The 19,895-nt window shown below is 32.3% G+C and overlaps 1 protein-coding gene across 12 annotated transcripts in view; it reads left to right on the top strand.

Annotated features, from left to right (window-relative positions):
- Positions 1 to 19,895, top strand: part of LCORL (ligand dependent nuclear receptor corepressor like) — a 161,355-nt gene that overhangs the window by 125,746 nt on the left and 15,714 nt on the right. For 7 of the 12 annotated variants that reach the window (XM_064584320.1, XM_045881408.3, XM_064584323.1 and 4 more), the window contains 2 exons: positions 596 to 689; positions 8,676 to 13,486. In XM_064584320.1, the coding sequence (XP_064440390.1) occupies positions 596 to 689; positions 8,676 to 13,486 (4,905 nt within the window). Of the gene's footprint in view, positions 1 to 595; positions 690 to 2,032; positions 6,140 to 8,675; positions 13,487 to 19,895 lie in introns of those variants that run through there. The other 5 variants (XM_045881413.3, XM_064584325.1, XM_045881414.2 and 2 more) reach the window with 3 other exon arrangements.

The raw sequence follows: 19,895 nt of genomic DNA, 5'->3' as shown, positions 1-19,895 counted from the left end.
GTAAACACAATATATTACATAAGCAGTGATTCAACTGTTACACATTTCAGTTATTTAAAATAGTAAAATTTTACACTGAGTTCTAAAAAATACATTGATTATATATAGAATCACAGTTTACCTAAAGCATATGTTCCACATATTGCTAGTCCTAGTAAATGCTAATTATTGTTCTCTTATTCATCATCATTTTTTCTGTGGTCTCTGTTTTGTACAACTTACATCATTCCTACTTTCTTAAAGCATCATCTGGGCAGCCTTGATTAGAAAAAAGTCGTGGATAGGCAGTTAATGGCTGTTCACAGCAGAACACTGGGAAAAGTGGCCAAAGGTTGATTTTAAACAGATTTTATATCATAGCCTGTTTGTTTCTTCATATCATTTGGCAATGCCTTCTCTGTTCTTTTTTCCTATGTAGTGCCTTCCCAGTCATGTCCTGTTCCTAAAACCACAAGATGAGTTGGGAATAGCCACATGTCAAATACAAGTGTTAATTTTTAGGTCATGAATTAGTAGATCAGCAAAAATATGAAATGTTAAAATGTAAGGATTACCTGTCACAAATATAAAGTTTTTTCTCTTGCAAAAATTATAGGGGATGGAGTGTTAGATCTCTCTACAAAGAAAACCAGCATAAAATCTGAAGAGTCATCCATATGTGATCCTTCTTCTGAAAATTCAATGGCTGGGTAAGCAATATCTAGGAAATATAATTTAATATTAATATAAAATTATCTCTACAGAGAACTCTCAATACTACTTTGAGTAGATTGACATATATAGCTTTCTTCCAGAATTTTTGTCACTCATAAGTGTGTGTCTCTCATACCTTTCATTTGTCCTTTCTCTTTCTTTTTTATTCTTTCTGTTAAAGAAAAGTTATCAGAACAATCACCAAACTTTAGTTCATGTTACTAAAATGAACTACCAACTTAATCATAGGCTACAAACTAAGAAGCAGGACGAGTAAAGAAAATTTAAAATTCAATATTCAGGAGGCAATTTTAAGGAAAATATGTGATTTCACTATTTAATTTTTTTAAACAATCAAATTTTAAAAGTACCATACTTACTAATTCTTAGAGCTAGCTTATAGTGTTTACATTTTTTTCACTGTGCTTTAGGTGTGGTGGCAAACTTTATATAATATATATATAATATATATCTAGTAAGCACCACAGAAAGTCCTTTCATGCTTTGAAAGTTCTCATTAAATTAATTAAATAAATAATTAGCAGTGAAATGCTGTTCTGTTGGATTTTTGGATTTTTATTTAGTAACTTTTGCATCTTACCATTAACAAACTGCATAGGAAGATTTTTTGTCACAATTAAATCTTAGATATAGAGTGTAATTTGTTTCAACTAAGACTGTAGTAGCTTTTGAGTCATAAAGTATAGTTAGCTTCTGTTTGAGAAGCTGAAAATTACAATGATATATTTGAAACAGAAATAACATTTATAGTATCAAATTATTTTACCCAAATATAACTTATCTACCTGTTTCAAAATTTTAAGTTTTTGTCTAGAGAAAAATTAGTCTTGTGGAAATATGGGATGTTGTGTTTGGAAATATTCTTGCTGCTACAAATTTCCTTTAAAGGGGTTGACTCTTTTATTACTTGTTTAGCGGTAACGTCACGTTTCTACTAACAAAAACTCCTTTAGGATTTGGGTATTTTTTATAATGGAACTCTTAATTGTACAAATAAAAATTATAAGTGTTGCTCTGCAAGCATCTGTCAGAGGAATAGCAACATCATGAGAATATTTTTACAAATACTGAGTTAGGATTTTAAGTTCTTGGAAGGTCTGCCCGTTGAGGCCACCGTATGATTGACACATTGTCCTACCAGGACTGTAGCGTTTGCTTTGATAAGGAGTAACTACTACATCTCACAGACTTAAAAAGAGTCATAAGCAGTGATGTTACCTAAGCAAGGAGTATAATAAAGGAGTGGACCCTCCCCTTCCATAGCTGTGTGAGAGTCTCTCATGCATCAGTTTACCATCGTTTCATTCCATCCATCCAGGAGACTACACAGAAACAGAGAGGACTATGTGGAAAGAAGTGCTGAGTTTGCAGATGGTTTGCTCTCAAAAGCTTTGAAAGACATTCAGTCTGGAGCACTGGACATAAATAAAGCAGGCATACTTTATGGCATACCTCAAAAAACTTTACTTCTCCACTTAGAAGCCTTACCAGCAGGGAAGCCTGCATCTTTTAAAAACAAAACTCGAGATTTCAATGATAGTTTCTCATATAAAGACAGTAAAGAAACTTGTGCAGTGCTGCAAAAAGTAGCCTTGTGGGCAAGAGCTCAAGCAGAGCGCACAGAAAAAAGTAAACTCAATCTACTTGAAACCTCAGAATTAAAATTCCCAACAGCTTCCAGTTACCTCCATCAGTTAACTCTACAGAAAATGGTTACTCAATTTAAAGAAAAAAATGAAAGCCTACAATATGAAACTTCACATCCTACTGTACAGTTAAAAATTCCTCAGCTCCGAGTAAGTTCTGTTTCAAAACCACAACCTGATGGTCCTGGTCTGCTGGATGTTATGTATCAAGTTTCCAAAACCTCTCCAGTCCTAGAAGGATCAGCTCTCCAAAAACTGAAAAATATACTCCCTAAACAGAACAAAATAGAATGTTCTGGGCCTGTAACTCACTCAAGTGTTGACTCTTATTTTCTACATGGGGACCTCTCTCCTTTGTGTCTTAATTCTAAAAATGGAACAGTTGATGGAACCTCTGAAAATACTGAAGACGGACTGGATCGAAAAGATAACAAACAGCCCAGGAAAAAACGTGGCCGTTATCGCCAATATGATCATGAAATAATGGAAGAGGCTATTGCAATGGTAATGAGCGGAAAAATGAGTGTTTCCAAAGCACAAGGAATTTATGGGGTACCTCACAGCACTTTAGAATACAAGGTAAAAGAAAGATCTGGAACACTGAAGACTCCTCCGAAGAAGAAACTCCGATTACCAGACACTGGGTTATATAATATGACAGATTCAGGGACTGGCAGCTGCAAAAACAGCAAGCCTGTGTAGATTACTTGTTAGGAAAATGTTTGTATGTGCGTATGTGCGTGTGTGTATGTGTGTTTGCGTGTGTGTGTGTGTGTATGTGCACAGGTGTGTATTTGTGTGTCTATATACACACGTGGGAATTACAGATGCTCACTCTGACAGGAGACATGGAATTTTACAGTTCAAAAACCACTTACATGCCTTTGAAAAAAAAAGTTTTATTCAGGGTTTTCACTGTGGACAGAATTATATAGTTGCTTACTAAATTCTGATAGTTTGTATTTAATCCTTGTATAAATAGGTGAAAAAGATTCAGGTTTTCTTTAGTAGTCAATAGCATAAAGCGTTGTGGGAAAACAAGTAATTGTCAAGTGAAACATTTTTATTGGTGAAAGACCACTCCAGCCATTCAGTTGAACCATCTTATAATGGAAATATGATATTAATAGTTTGTAAACATTTTTACATACTACACTTACAGCTATTGTAAGTACATCAAACAACCAATCAAAGTTTAAATAGACAGCTATCTCCATACTAAGAAAAATTAATATATACAGTATTAGTACACTACAGTGTATTCTATGAAATATGAAATGCACTCAAGTGCATCCACCAGGAATAGAAAAGAAAACCTTAAATGATATGTATAATGAAATTTAATATTTATCATTTAATAGTTGATTTACAGGAAGTTGGGGTTTATAAGGTATATACTTTTTAAAAAAAACTGACACATAGTTAACCCCAGCAGCTATAGAATCCTTTAATATAAGATGGAATACTAAGAACAAAAAGTAATTTAAATTTAATTATTAAAATAATTTAATTTTGTTTTTCATTTGAAAAATAAGCTAATGTGTAAGGTTAGAAAAGAAAGTTGGAATGCAACTTAGAGCATGTTTATAATGTGCACAGAAAAAGCTTGAGAATGATATTTGGTTTAAATGTGCTGGTTAGTTGATGTTATGACTACTTTAAATTTTAAGGATTGTGACACACTCCTACTATTGAAAAACCTCAGTGTAACTTTAATATATTTGCTGCTGTGACATTTCAAAACATTTTCAGTTTATCAAAATGAATTACAGATTTCATTTTGGTGGGCGATACATTATCATTTTGCTAATAACCAAATTTGCAGTTTGTTCAGGGTCTTGAATAGATTTACAGATATTTAACACTGAAGCTGTTTTGAACTTTCAGTAATGTAAACTCTCTACTAATTGGGTAGTTAGAAGCTGGGCAGTGCATTTTAACTTTTACTAGACTCATGAGAGAGACCAATAATTTTTATATAGCAGTTTTAAAATGTGGTTCAGAGTATCCATGTTGGATTTATGGAGTATGCAGTTTTAGTGGTAAAATGTTATAAAGCATGTGCCTCCATATAAAGAATGGGGATTTGCTTCGTATATTCAGAATTCTCCGAGTGCCCCTTTTCTCTGTTAAAATTCAGGTTCTGATCATTTTTCTAAGCCAATTTTCCTAAGTCCAAAAGGAATACTTAAAGCTGAATTTAAAAAATAAGTGCACCTTGTCAAATACTTGTGTTTTTACACTTGTGTTTGTGTGTATCTAATAATCACATATACGTGTAATACTAAAGAGATTTTCAGCTATTACATTTAAAAACTGCTTACATATGTTTAAAAAACTGAAGAGTGGGACACTACACAACCAGGTAGTTATTTGGTCTCTTAGATCTATACTGAACCCTCTTCAGCTTAACGTTACCTGCATACTAGGGTATGAATCCTCTTGCTCTTTTTTTTTTTTTTCCAAGTAAGTATACATAATAGATTGCAAAACAGCAGATGTCAGGGTCATCTTTCTTTTTAAAGAATTAAGCCATATTTTGTGAGGGCCAGAACTTGGATTATTTAATATATTTCCCCTTCTCCCCCATTGAAAAACAAATTTAAAAAATAAAGTAAATGTTTCAACACAATTTTATTGACCTCTTTATACAGAATTTTACTTGCAAAAATTTGGGGGCCTGAATGCATTACATAATATTTATATTGAGCTTTTTTATTCCTCACACTATATTTACATTAATAAATTGATTGAGAAGTTTATAGTAAAGGGATACTTACAGAACACTTTTATATCATTTAAAAGATGACCTGACCAAAAACTTTACAGGATTCATAAAATCAGGGATCATTTTGCTATTGACTTCACAGTGATCAGTAGTTTTATAGGTAATATTATAGTTAATTTGCAGCATTTAGTATTTGTATTATTTATTTTTGGTCAGAAATAGTAAATTAAATATTTTTTGATAGTTTATAGGTAATGATCAACCCATAACTTTTAAAAGAAACAAAATGTTTCTAATTATTGAGTTAACTTTTGATTATACAAACTAGGAAAGGCAGGGAAATTTATGGGTTCCCCTTCTCCCCAGTGATTCTATTAAGATGTTCTTTACGTTAAACTTTCAAAGTACTTTATAAATTTAGTTACCAGTTACTACTTATTAATTGACAGTTTTCTGAAAAATCCAGTTTCAGCAGACTTTTAATGAAGGTGAAAGCAACCCTTATATGCTTTCTACTTATTTGAATGTTCCTCAAGTATTTTATATTTAAAAGAAAAAAAAAGAAGGAAAAGAAAAAACAGTGCCTCTGTTTTTAGAAAACTACTGCTCAGTAAAGTTGTTTAAACCATTTCTGGTAGCTAATGACAATTTTATATTAAATTGTATACTAACTTTAGTGAGACTGATTTTTTTAGTTGTTTACAGTACAAATACTTGTATTTGTTTTTTAATTGCAGTATTTCCATTGTCGCAGTAATTTAGTAAAACTCTGTGGCTGCCTTGATTTTGACAGATTTTGTTAATATAAACTGATTGTTAGGCAATTAGTTATATTTATGCATAAATCAATTGCACTATAATTCATGAATTATTTATTACAATATTTTCTAATGAATTCATGTATCTGTCTTGTGTTGTAAATGTACTGTAATTCTGTTCCTACTTTGTGTTGTTATATATCTAAATCTGATTGTATGAATTTTAATTGTTCAGTTAACGTGTTTCTAGGTTGTAATTTGTAGTAAAGCACTTCAATGCTTTTGCACTTAAATTTACAACACTGTTGGTGTGTGATTGATTTACTCATTCAGTAAAAGAAAAGAAAAGAAAAGAAAAGAAAAAAACTGACTACACTGACTTTTTTGATTCACTGTAGGAATGAGTTTTATTTATATTAATATGAAAAATTGACTTCTCCAAAGAACAACAAAACTTGTAATGAGCAAAACCGATAGTAACGTATAAAAAATAGGCAGGATGTTTTGGTTTATAAATCAAACTGGAAAAGGTTAGAAAAAAATTTAACATTAAAAACAAGGGAGCTATGAAAGATATAATTATAGAACCTTTACATAATTACTTGAGAATACTAGATTGGAGACCTATGTGTATTCAACTATTACTTACTAATATTAGGTTTTTCTTTGAGCCTCTAACGTGCAAGAAATATGAAAAAGAAAAATTTGGAGCCAAATAAGCATTATGGAATTTTATAATTTGAGAATTTAGTTAGCTAATATCTGATATGTGTGTATTAGATATAATCTAATGCCTTAATATCCAATTAGTAACTTTATGAAGCTATTCTTCATATACCATTACATGGGAATTATTGACCACTGTGGTATTTTGGAAGTTCCATTATTATAATAAAGTAATAAAATGGGAAAAAAAACCCCAAAAGTAATTAACTGAATAAGAAAGTTTTTTAAAGTATAGACTTCCTTGAAATCTCAGAAGACAAATGTAAAAATCTTGGGGTGGTTTTCAGAATAGTTAACACTAATCATTAGTTTTAATTATTTCTACTTTCTATTTGACTTTGCTAACAGAAAAAACATTTAAGCATTTTAGAAAACTTAGGAAAGCAAATTAATCTTTAAATTATGATGCAATGAATTTTTCTAAGAAACAAAATCTCTTTTTATTTAATCACAGATATGTTTAATAGGCCATAACATAACTTTAAAGAAACTGTTGAAGTGCATCTATCAGAACTCTTGGGTATCCTTTTGCTTATGTGAAAATTATAATTTTTAATTTGCTAGAAAAGAGTGTATCACTTATATCTTCATATTTGATAGTTAACATTTCCTCATGTCTTTGTTCTCCATATATTTTTTGAGTTATCTAATAGTGAATCTTGGGAATCAGTTCCATCATTTACTCCCAATCATGATAAAACTGACCAAAAAAAAAAATATATTTTCAGAAAGGAAAGGATATTGGGGTCATGTCTGTGGACTTAAACGTTTTATTATTAATTTCATATCTTTTTCTCACTTTGATAACTGCTTTTTGTCAAATCACATATTAGTTTTGGTGAAATACTGGTTGAATCTAGTAAAGTTACCGTTTTTCTAGAAAATTTTTGATCTAATGTTCAGAATTTGCTTTGGTGTTTTTGCTACTCAACAATATTTATAAAATGTAGATAAAATATTGCATACTTATCTGTGAAACAGGTTAAGTCAGTTTTAGAGAGCAAAATAAAATTAATTTCACTTTTCATTTTAAAATAAAAATCCTTTTTAATATATATGAATATAATAACCCTTTAAACAAAATACAATCTCCTATAGCAATTCATAATCAGTATATCCCAATTCCAACCCTAAATAAAATTTCTACAAAACAGGAACTATTAACAATAATAGCAAATATAAGAAATCATGAATGGGAGGCTATTTTCATGTACAGAGTTTGGTGATATGTTTAATTTAAATAGATACTTTTCTGAAACAGAATTCTTTTAATATATTTTATTCTTCTTGCTGCTGGTATTGGATTAAAAAATTTTTTTTGTAGACTTCTGCCTTGGTTGCTAAGTAATCCTGGGTGTTAGTTAAAATTAGATGTATATTAGTTTCTTCAGTGGGACATTTTCCAGCATTTGAAATTAAATAATTAGGTAAGTAATGCCTTTAGTCTTCATGTAATTACTTTAGTATTTAAAATAAATTAAAAATAGATTTTATTTTTAAATAGCTTAGATTTTTTATTATTAGGTTAAAATGCCTGCAGCTTAATCTTAGAAAAGATATTGTTATTTATATGAAATCTAAATTCCTTAATTTTCCTTGTGAGTATGCAAAGCTTTCTTTTATCAATAATTTTTATTTTCACTACCTTGAAAAAATATCTATTTTAAATAAAGATAAGATTTTCTCCTACATCTTATTTTTCTTATTTGCACTAATACGGGTTGATAATTATCAAAATAACTTAAAAAATGTCTACTTTCAAAAATGTAACTCCTTCTGAAGCACTTTCCATTAAATATTCTTAATACATCCAAAGCACTAAACATTAGCAATCTATAAATATAATCATACCTATAATCAGCTTTTATATCACAAAACTAGGGCTTTCCTTTGACTATGATACTTGCCATGGGAAATTAATTATCATCGTGCTTCATTATATTTTTGCTGAACAATAATCAAGATGTCATTAGTGCAGCTCTGTAGGAGTTAGGAGTCCAGCAATACCAAAATTTCTTTTGTTCAAACTCTGTTAAAATTGTAACTCCTTATAATACTGGTATTTTTGCTGTAATTCATTTTTTGTTTGATTTTTATTTTTAGTTCAACTGTTGATGCAAAATCAGAGGAAGCTACTAAAATGGAAAAAGGAAAATCAGCATTAAGCAAAGTTTTGGAATCTTTGTGCATACATCACCAGCAACAAGTTTTGGCCATGTTGAAATTAGTCCAAGAGCAGAATGCTGCTTCTCTTTGCTCTTGTAATGCATCATATACTGTGTCTTCAGAATCTCAAAAGCCCCTAATTGAAGATGATTTACATGGTCTATTCTGTAATTATGAATATAGGCTGGCAGAAAGAGGGTGTTTACAAAATGAAAGACAAAGCCCTGGTTTTGTGCCTCTGCCAGTCTGTATTAAAGATTTACATTGTTTATCTTGCCAAACTGTAACTATTGAACACATTAAGACAGTAGTGAATAGAGGAATTGCAAACAGTTCTAATTCTCACAGGTGCTGTTCTGGACTGTTACCAAACATTCACTCCACAAAACCAACGTTTCATGCTCCTCTTTCACCAAGGGAAGTATGTGGTGTTTCAGTCAGTCTTAAGGACTTTTGGGGATCTCGAAGTCCATCACCTCCCCCATTATCACCTGTACAGACTGAAGGATTCGAAAAATTGAAAGATGTCGTCTCAGAGCTTTCGGCCTTAGAAGATAATGGACTTGAAATAAACATTAACCAGCCTCCATCTCTCATACCAGCAGACATAAACAGTGACAAGGGTGACCGCGAAGGTAAAATACGTAAAACTAAAAAATCCAGTGACTCTGATTATTTGCTTCTGGAAGACAGCGGTAATTGTACTACAAATCATGAAAAAGGTGAAACTACTATAATTTTTCAAGATTTAATGGATCGTATTAATGAAAAACTAAAATCAATAGAAACTACAGATGTGACAAACCTTATAAAATTATCTAGCAGTGATTGTAATACAGATAATGATTTAAAACTGAGAGATTTAATATCCTCACTCTTGAATAATGCCAAGGCCAGTGATTACAGTTTCATGGAATTGCTGAGTCAACATGATAAAAAGGTAGAAAATAAAATTATTCAGACAAGATTTCGAAAGCGTCAAGAAACCTTATTTTCAATGCACAACTCTCCTGATTCACCCATGTTTAGAAGGCAGTCTTTACAAATAAAAAGAGAACTTGCTAGTCTTGATGAAAATTTTGTAAGAAAAAAATACACTGAAAAAAATTCAAGGAAGTTGACATGCAATGATGAGATATTTTCCACGGACAAAAAAGAATTCTATCATTGCCAAGGGTCTTTACAAAATTCTGAAAGCTTACAAGATAACAATCATGCAGAAACATCATTTTCACCAGATTGTGCATTACAATCATTGCAACTACCTCTTCATAGTTTAGAAACTAACTTGGCTTTTGATGCATTTTCAGAAAGCTTTAAAACTTCCCCTGGGAAAATGAGCATAAAATCACAGGAGAAATCTGCAGCTGGAAAAAAACTTTTGCAAAATCACAAGGAGAATCCAAAACTGGAGAATACTCAAACTCCTTTGAAAAGTGATGTTCCTGGACTTTTGAGCAGAACTAAACGAAATATTGTGCGCCCGGGGTGGTATTCTATATATGTAACAAATAATTATGTTTTTAAAAAATCCCCTAAGGCCAAAAAACTTTCTGAATCTACAAAAAAAAAAGACCCAGTGAAAAATATTCAAATTGAAAGCTCACACAATATAGATCTAAACAAAATTGCAATGAATTCTAATTTACAAGTTGTTGTGGAGCGTTTGGAAGACACAATAAATATGGCCAAAAAGTCTTTGAATAATCACTCATTATCTGAAGGATGCAAGGCATCCAAGAAATTGATAGAAATTAATGGTAAAGATCAAACTGCAGGTAGAAATATGACTCTTACTTTAAGCAGAACGACATGCAAAGAACAGAGTTTATCAAAATCTGTGGTAGCAGCCAGCAATATCAAAAGCAGTCATATTCCTACAATAGATATGAATAGCAAAAGACTTGATAATCTCGAAAAGTCTTCTATTTTAGATGCGAGTAGCTTGATTTCCAATGTTCAAAGTGTGCCAACAAAATATGAAGCCATTGAAAGCTCTTCTTTTTCCAGCTATTCTAGCCCTATCAAACTCATGTTTTTATCTGAGGTTAAAAGCAGTGAAGGAGTCAAATATACTTTAACTTCAGTTGGTACTTCCAAATCAAATATTGATCTTCCTTCTGAAAAATGTCCAACTCATCATGTAATTGAAAAAAAAACAGAAACAAATAAGGATGTCCCAAATGCTAACTTTGAAAATTATAGTTCTAATCCTAATGACAGTGACCCTCTACAGGGAGAACTAAACAAATTTAATTGTGCAAAAGAAATTACAGAATCCCCTGCAATGTTTATAGATGATATGAATAGTGATAAGCCACAACATGAACCTAAGGAAAATCCAAGCAATGGTATTGATTCATCCTTTAAACGAAAACCAGGTCGACCTAAAAAAATAGGTCCCCAGGTTGTGAAACAAATTAAGCGGCCAATTGGAAGACCACCAAAACCTAAAACTGATCAAACAGACATCACCATTTGCCAAAATGAGTCTTCTAGTGCTGGAAAGAAAAGTCCAGAATCTCTCCTATCAGAAGTAGAAGAAGGTATTTATAAAAAGAGTATTACTGTAACTGTTATTTATGGAAGATCAAGAAGAAGTAGAAGGCATGTTTCTGAAGGAACTGTAAACATAAGCAATATTATGTCTTTCAGCAATAATGTTGCTGACTTTCCAACTGAATGTAACGGTCTCAGAAATATTAGAGAATACAAAACTGACTCAGGTGAAAGAAGTGCTGTTTCGAGTTTGACTACTGAAAGTGAGATCTTGGGGTCTGGCTTTGACTATGTTAGGCCTACCAAGAACAAGTCTGTGATACCTCAACCTTCCAAGAACATTATTCGACCAAACCAGAAGCCTTTTGCAATAATTAGGAAGCCTGGTAGACCTGCAAAAGTGAAAATCTCTGGCATATCTGTGACTATTAATAGAGTTTCACCTCAGGAGAGAGAAGTAAGTATTAGCAGCTGCTTACCTCCTTTAGAACAAGAAAATACATTAGAAAAAAATCTGGCTGAAGAAAAGTATGATCACCAATGCAGTAAGATGGATACAAGGCACACTGAAGCTGACATATTTAAGAATGGATCAAAAAGTATGGTTGCTACTATACCTTTGAGACATTCTATTGGGGATAGAAAACCATCTCTCCATTTCTTACATCCATTAGCATCGTCTAGCTCACTTATTTATAGAAATGCTCTGCTCCGTAAATCATATAAACTCCATTTGCAGAAAGGTAAAAGTCAGAAGGAAAAACATAGGCAGTCAAGGATAAAAATAGCTTCGAAAGGTACCCCAGCAACTAGAAATTCAAGGAATGCAAAAATATGTTTGGAAGATAACAAATTAATACCCATTTCTGAAGTATCCTTGGACCCTATAATTTCATCAAATCCTTTGCTCAGGTGGTGGGCTGCTTCTACTTCAAACGATTCCTTATTAGAGGAATTAAACAATAGATTTGAGCAAATAACAAATGCTTGGGTACAAGTGAGTGGAGATGAAGCTGGAAACTGTGTTCATAAAAAAAGAGAACGCATTGAAAATGATAATTTCAAAATAGCAAAACCTTTGGAAACCTGTCTTTTAGAACTTGAAGTTTCACCTGTAAAAATGCTTTTTCGGAAAAAGTATGATTTGAATGAACTCTGTATCTGGTTTATGCAAACAACAGAAACACAGTCTCTTTCACTAGTTAGAAAAGCAAATGCTCGAAACCCTTTGGAAGTAATAAACACCAGAGGAATTAAATTAGGGACCAAATATTCTAATTTTAATACCAGCCCCTTCAGAAAGCACTTTAAAAAATTTGCACTATCTTCTCCTTCAAAATCAGCAGGGAAGTTGCATCTACTGCATAAAATGGTTAGCTCTCCACTGTTAAATGTGAAAAGTAATTTAACATTAGCTAGATTAAAAAGAACTGAGTTTAAGAGGTTGCAACATGCAAAGTGGAAAAGAGAGGGAAAGCTGCACAACCATGGAACAATTGATTGGATCTCTAAAAGGAGGAACTTAAGATTTTTCTGCCAGAACCAATTTTTAAATAAGACTGAGGGGGGAACAAAGGCTGACATCCCACTCCAAGGAAAAAACACACTAAATAATCAGTTTATTTTGCCACCTGAGGTCAGGGATGACTCTTTGCAACAGAAGGTGGTGATGTCTGACTTGAAAACACATGCTAGTTTAGAGAATAATTTTAAGTCAGAAGCAAAGGAGAATGGAACAAATTGCAGCCAAAAAGATTTTGAAAAGGGACCAAGACTAGGAAATGTATGTCCAAATAATTGGAGGTCAAAAACCTTAAAAGATTGTAGAATATTTTTGAGGAAGATCAACTATCTTGAACACAGAAATACTTTTAAGCTAAATACAATCATTTACTCTCCTGAATCTATTGACGGTGGAAGTAATCATCAGACTCATAGAGAAGAATCAAAGTGCTTTACCTTAAGATCCCATTCTGCTAGGCAAAATTCTTTTAAAAAGCAATCTAAAGAAATAGAAAATGCTAAAACAAATAGTCCTTCAACCAATAAATTTCCTGGCCAACTTGACAACAGTAAATTAAATAAATGTGTTAACTATGACAAGAATCCTGATAGTTCTGATGTTCTTAGCAAATTGAACAAAAGAAAAAGACCACCATGGAAGACCACAGAAATGTCAACAAAAAGACATAAACGACAGTCTTGCAACAGTGGACAAATGGCAAACTATTATTCAAAATCCCAACTAGGTAAGTTTTTCTCTACTTAATTTTAAAGTTTCATTGTAGGTGCCTTGAGTAAAGTATGAGATAATGGGTAGAAAAGGAACAGCTGATTTAGTTTCAATTTATTTCCTAATTTCTTGGCACCTAGTATGAAACTCACGAAATTAGGTTCTACTAAATGTACCCATGCACTTCCCTACCTCTTAATGTGTCCAGAATTTTAAGCAAATTAAAATATATTTAGTAGAGACATAGAAAGCTCCTAAACATATATCATTAATATACAAGTTATATTATCTGTTTTTGTATTTGATCTAATATAAAATATAGAAAACAGTGTGAATGGTAAATATGCCCAAGGAGCTATCTAAAAATTAACTGCTACACTACAGGATAATATGTATTCATTGTCTTGATAAATTAATAGCTTTGAGACCATGTGGAAAGAAGACGGTCTCTGCTAAGTCGATGAGGTCTATAACATATATAATAATTCTAGTAAATCAGTCTCACATTCACCATCAAATTGTTAATGTCCTCTGGTACTGCTTTGAGAACCATCTTAAGACTCTGCTTATTTAAATAGTGTCAAGGAACAAGATATTTTCTTCAATAAATAAGCAAACTTGTTGAATAGGTTTTTTTTCAGATGAGACATTGAACTAGATTCCACAGATACAAAGATGAGGATTTCTTTCCAGAGATAATCTATAGCGTAACAAGGGAGAAAATCATATACAGATACTGTTAAGGTAATGGTAAATTTAGAATGTAAACTGAAATTACTTTAGTAAGTAATTATGTGCTTTACTCAGTTATGCTGGCCTGACTTTGGTGCCTCAGGGAGACTGTTCCCCTCAGACCCTAGCAAGATAGGATATGAACACTGTAGTTGCCAATGGAGCCAGTTCCATCTCAGCTTATTGATAGGTGCTAGACAGTTCAGGATTTGTAGAAGTATGGTAATGCTCATTTCATTACTTCCTGGACATGCGAGAGAGTGCCAGGTTACATTTGTAAATTTAAGGCTATTTTATTGTATAGTTGCATTGTTACATTGTATATTTTAGGGGCTTATGGAGGTATTGATGGCTTTATTTTTGTTACCTTTTTAAAACTTTTTTAAAAGCTAAGAAACAATTATTAAATTTTCTATTAAAATATTAAAAGCAATAAACTCAAGTTTTAATAGGTTAGATGATTATAATGACCCCAACATTCAATTAATTGAATGACTTTAAAATGCCTATTTCAGTAATATTTAACATGCATTAATTAAAAATTTTTAACTTTGTAACATGTGACGATTAAAGCTTTAATGTTAATCAAATTAGAGTCTCCATTATGAAAGATGAATCAAATTAAAAAATAATGTCCTTTGTTTCTTGTCCTTAGGATAACTAAAAATAACATGACAAATAGCATGTCAGGAAAAAAGAGGGAAGAAGCCTGATAGTGATTAAAAAAAAAAAATTTATAATTCACCTAAAAATATATACACATATTTTTGAAAGACTGTCATGAATGGAGTAGAAAGTGCAGTGTTTCACTTTTAATTCTTTCATTCTCATTTCATGCTGTTAGAGTTTACCAAAGGTAGTTTACAACAGAACCGTATTTTGTCCTTCTAGCTTCTTAACCATTGTATCTTCCTAAGGTATGAATATAAAATTTATATTAATATGATTCTTTATCCCACTAAATATGAGATCACCCTGGAAAAATCAGATGGAAAATGCCTCATTATTACTTTTTCACATTAATCTCAAAATCCTTGTGTGATTTTTTAAAAAAATTTAGCATTGTTGTTTTACACCTTTTCTCATTTTTAAAATTACTAGTACTATTTCCTGTTCTGCTTAAAGTTTTATTTATCTTTTACTGATAACTTTCCTTCTTTATTTAACATTCTTTTTTTTAATCAAGGACATTATTTTTACAAAGTTGTATTTATAGCAGCTTTTGTTATATTTATCTGATTTTAAAATGTTTCTTAAGGTGTTCTTTTTTTTCTCATTATTCTTGGTATTCCATACTTCTTAATGCCTTTTTGGAAATGACACTAAAATTCATTATCAGTTTTATATGTGTTTTTCTTCGTCATAGAGTAATTAGTGACTGGAGATTTGAGAGAGATTTTTAACAACAAGGACTTTTCTAGAAAAATTCATAAGGCAATGTATATAATGAATTAGGGAATATTTCTATTGATGAAAAGTTTTGCTTCTGCCATAAATGTCTTGTTTTTGTACATTTCAAGATTTACTGTCTAGATATAGTTTAATACATAGGAGTTTTAAAACTTATACTTCACTACATTTGTACTGCTGTGTATCAACTGTAGACATGGCAAGGGAAGAAGAAATGCAATTCTATCCTATTCTTAATTCAGTATATACTTAATGAATGCCTACAACATGCTCTTAGATACTGTAGAAAGTTCAGAAAGTTCCCTTTCCATCTGAGTAAGAAAACAAGACTTGCATCATGTATATATATTCAGTAAATAGAGTATATTTTATGTTTTAAGTGAGATATTATATTATTAATTATATTAAGGGGATAGAATGGCTAAAGTCATGGTTTGTGTTCTCATGGAGCTTATCATTTCATAGGGGACAGTGAATAGGCAATTCCAGTAGAAAGTAGAGTGCTGTAATTGGGGAGAGAGGTGGCTTGTAGAAGCACCAAGGAGGGAAATTGAACCCAGGTTTAGAAAATTAGGCAAGGATTCTTACATAGTTACATCTAAGCTGAGATTTGAAGGATGCCAAAGTATTAGAAGTCAGGGGAGAAGTATTTCAGGAAGAGCAAACTGCATGTGGAAAATTTGGGTAACAGAACAGGCTTATAGAACACTGAGTAATTTAATTCATATAGCTGAGGCATAAAAGAGAAATTAAGAAAGGGGCAGGGGGCGGACAGAAAAATGGCAAAAGATAAAGCTACTGAGGGAAGCATAGCCCAAATTGTGAGGCCAGCATCAGTTAATGAAAAAATGTTTGGAGCCCTAGTATGGCAGTAATGGAGAACAGATAGATTTGGTGGAGGTCTATGAGATAGAATCAGTACATCTTAGAGAGTAGAGGAATAAAGGGTAATGTCCAGGTTTGTGCTTGAACATCTAAGTGATAGAGGATAGTAACATTCACTGAGATATAAGAGAACATTAAGAGTGTGCAGTTTTAGACGTAAGCAGTTTGAGTGGAATATCTAAGAAAAGATGTTTAGGAAGCAATCACAGTTGACCCTTGGACAATGCAGAGGTTAGGGGTGCTAACTTCCTGTGCATTAAAAAAATCTACATATAACTTTTGACTCCGCAAGAACTTAACTACCAATAACCTGTTGACCGGAAGCCTTACTGATAACATGAACAGTTAATACATATTTTCTGTTATATGTATTATATACAGTATTCTTATAATAAAGTAAGCTAGAGAAAAGATTTTATAAGAAAATCATAAGGAAGAGAAAATACATTTACAATACTGTATGTATATTTATGGGGAAAAAAATCTGCGTGTAAGTGGACCCACGCAGTTTAAACCTGTCTTATTAAGAGATCAGCTTTGGTTAATATGTGTTTGTTTCTCAGAAAAGAGGTCTGAGCTAGAGATAAAGATTTTGGAGTCCATAAATAATTGAAACCATGAGAGTGGAATGGATTGCTCAGTGTAAAATGGGAAGAGCCTAGGACCTCAGAGCCCCAAAGATATAGAGGAAAAAAAAAATTGTGCACAGGGGCACATGGATTGCGGAGGTGGTTAAGTGTCCCAACTCTTGATTTTGGCTCAGGTCATGATCTCAGGGTCGTGAGATTGAGCCCTGCATCAGGCTCCATACTCAACAGGGAGTCTGCTTGAGATTCTCTCCCTCTGCCCCTGCCCACCACTCGAGTGCACACACGCACTCACTCTTTCTCTAAAATAAATCTTAAAAAAAAAAAAAAAGTACACAAAAGGAGACTGATGAGGGTAGTCAGGAAGTAAGAGGAAAGCCAGGAGAGTGTAGTAGAAAGGAAATGTGTTTTAAGAAGGGATAAAACAACAGTGTGAAATGTTGAAAAGAGGTTAATTAAGCCTTGAAATGTTTCCACTGAAGATAGCACAAAAGGTTATTGTAATGATTTTGGAGAGCGTAGTTTTGGTACGCAGCCAGAAATCTTATGATTGAGTTAATGCAGGAAGAGGAAATGAAGAAAATTAGCATAGAAAACTAAATGGCTCTGACTGGAGAGGAGATAGGGAGATAGTGAGAGGAAGCCCTCATGAAGACTGTTTTTTTTAAAAAAAAAGTTTAACTGCTGCCAATGAGGAGAAGCCAGTAGAGAATGAAAGGTTGAAGATACAAACAAGATGGCAAGCAGTGGAAATGGAGTGAAGCCCCAGAGTGAATTATTGGACATTATGGGCCATCATTAGATAGTTTTGGTGAGAAGAATCGCTTCTCTCTTAAAACATGAAAACAGTGGAAACAATATATGGGAATGCACGTTAGTTCACAAATTCATGGGCAAAATATTGAGAATATTAGAGATATTTTCTATGACTCCAGAGGTAATTTAAGAATAATATGGTGGGTATTGTGCAATGTAGATAACATTTGAAATACTCTCTCAAGAAATAACAGGGTTGAACAGTTTTGTGATTTTTATCTCAGCCGCCAGAATGTAAGCTTGGAGAAAGGTGGGCCCTTAGATTTAATTGGGTTAATTGGGTTCACCAAGTGGGTATAACAAAAGGACAAAGAGATCAGGCTGAGAACTCATTCCGTGAATAGTGAGAAACTAAATAAAGTGTAATTCTAGGGAATCTTTTCTAATGATAACACACAGTATAGAGTTTTGAGGGGAAGGACAAAATGGGGTGTGTGAAAGGCTAGCTGCAAGAGATGATTTTTGAGGTGATAATGGCCTAAAATGGAGTGACTATTGAAAATAATAATATAGAACTTTTGCATATCAGTGTCTTTTGAGTTACTGAAGTAAATGTGTGCCTTTCCTAACTGATAAAGATCTGGATGTAAATAAGCTTACTTTGGACACATCTAAGGAAGTTTTAAGACTAGAATAACTAATGTGGACTTGAGGTAGCTATACTCATTGTACTCATCCTAAAACATTAAATTTTGCCATAAAAATTCAGAATTCAAATTGATACTTTGAATTAGATTCTGAGCTGACTGAAAAAAAGTCAATTTGTCAGCTTCTCCTGTTTTGTCATCTATCCTCAAAAATGACTGAATACAATTTTTCCATTTAGAATTGTGGTTTTCACACAGGTATGTTAACTGATGGGTGATTTTTAATTAATATTAATAAAATTTCAACTACCTAAAACTGAAACCAACCATTCATCCTCCTCTGGTCCTGCTCATGAATGGTTTACCACATTTTTTGCATCCTAACTCAAAATATCCTTTTAAATTTGTATGGTTGAGGCAAACCTTGGCACAGAATATCCTTAAACATGTTCAAATAAAATTTAGAGTTAGCATTTCTTCATGTGCTATTATTCAGCTTCATAATTATCATTTAATGGAAGAACTATGTAGCATAGAGTAGATGATTTTCTAAATTTCATTTTGATAGAAACACATTGCTAGATGACTCATTGTCACCTTCATCTAGTTTGCCACACAAGCATTCCAGAGATATAGTCCAAGAAGCACTAGTCCTCCAAGATGTTCTGTGGGAAAAGGGTCCTATGGTCTAATAACTTTGGGAAATGCTCAGTCCTGTGCTTGTTGAATCACTATGCCCCATTAACATGTTAAACAGCATTCTTCAAACTTTATATATCATATCATATCATATATCATATCATAGCTTTTTATGTCCCACAGTTTGGGGAACATAATTGGAAAACACTGCTCTATATAGTTTCCTGCTAGGGTTTCTTTATATTTACTGCGATATTCCCAGAAAAATGCAATGACTATAAAAACATTAATTTATATACTAGATTTGTTCTTGGACATAAATTAGAGTAATCAAACTTAAGTTGTAAGTGCTTTATTAACATTCACCATTAAAAGAACACTGTGGTAAATACCTATAAGCCAAAGATGATCACATTCTAATGAGCCCATTTTGTAAATTTCATTTTTGTATATTAGATTTTCATTTCATGTTAAGAAAGGAGGAGTGGTGGTAGCAGTCAATTCAGGTAGCTTTACCATAGATATTACAAACCATGAGAAAATATCTTATGAACTTAGGAAAACATATGAGATCAGTGTTTTTTGTCAAGTCTTAATTTCATATAACATCAGTATCTCCTCAAGTCTTAATTAATCTTACACCATCTTAATTTAGTCAGAACTGGATGAAGTGAAGATAGATATTTTAGTGGAAAAATGAAAAAACTCATTGGCATATTCTTTTTTATTTGGACTTCATATTACCTCTTTACTAATTGACAGTGCCACA

The sequence above is a fragment of the Mirounga angustirostris genome, unplaced genomic scaffold, assembly GCF_029215605.1.
Source record: "Mirounga angustirostris isolate CCGP_5_RB_7025 unplaced genomic scaffold, mMirAng1.0.hap1 SCAF_2, whole genome shotgun sequence".
Taxonomy (NCBI): domain Eukaryota; kingdom Metazoa; phylum Chordata; class Mammalia; order Carnivora; family Phocidae; genus Mirounga; species Mirounga angustirostris.
Note: the sequence above shows the minus strand (reverse complement) of the source record. Positions and strands in the feature narration are given on the sequence as shown.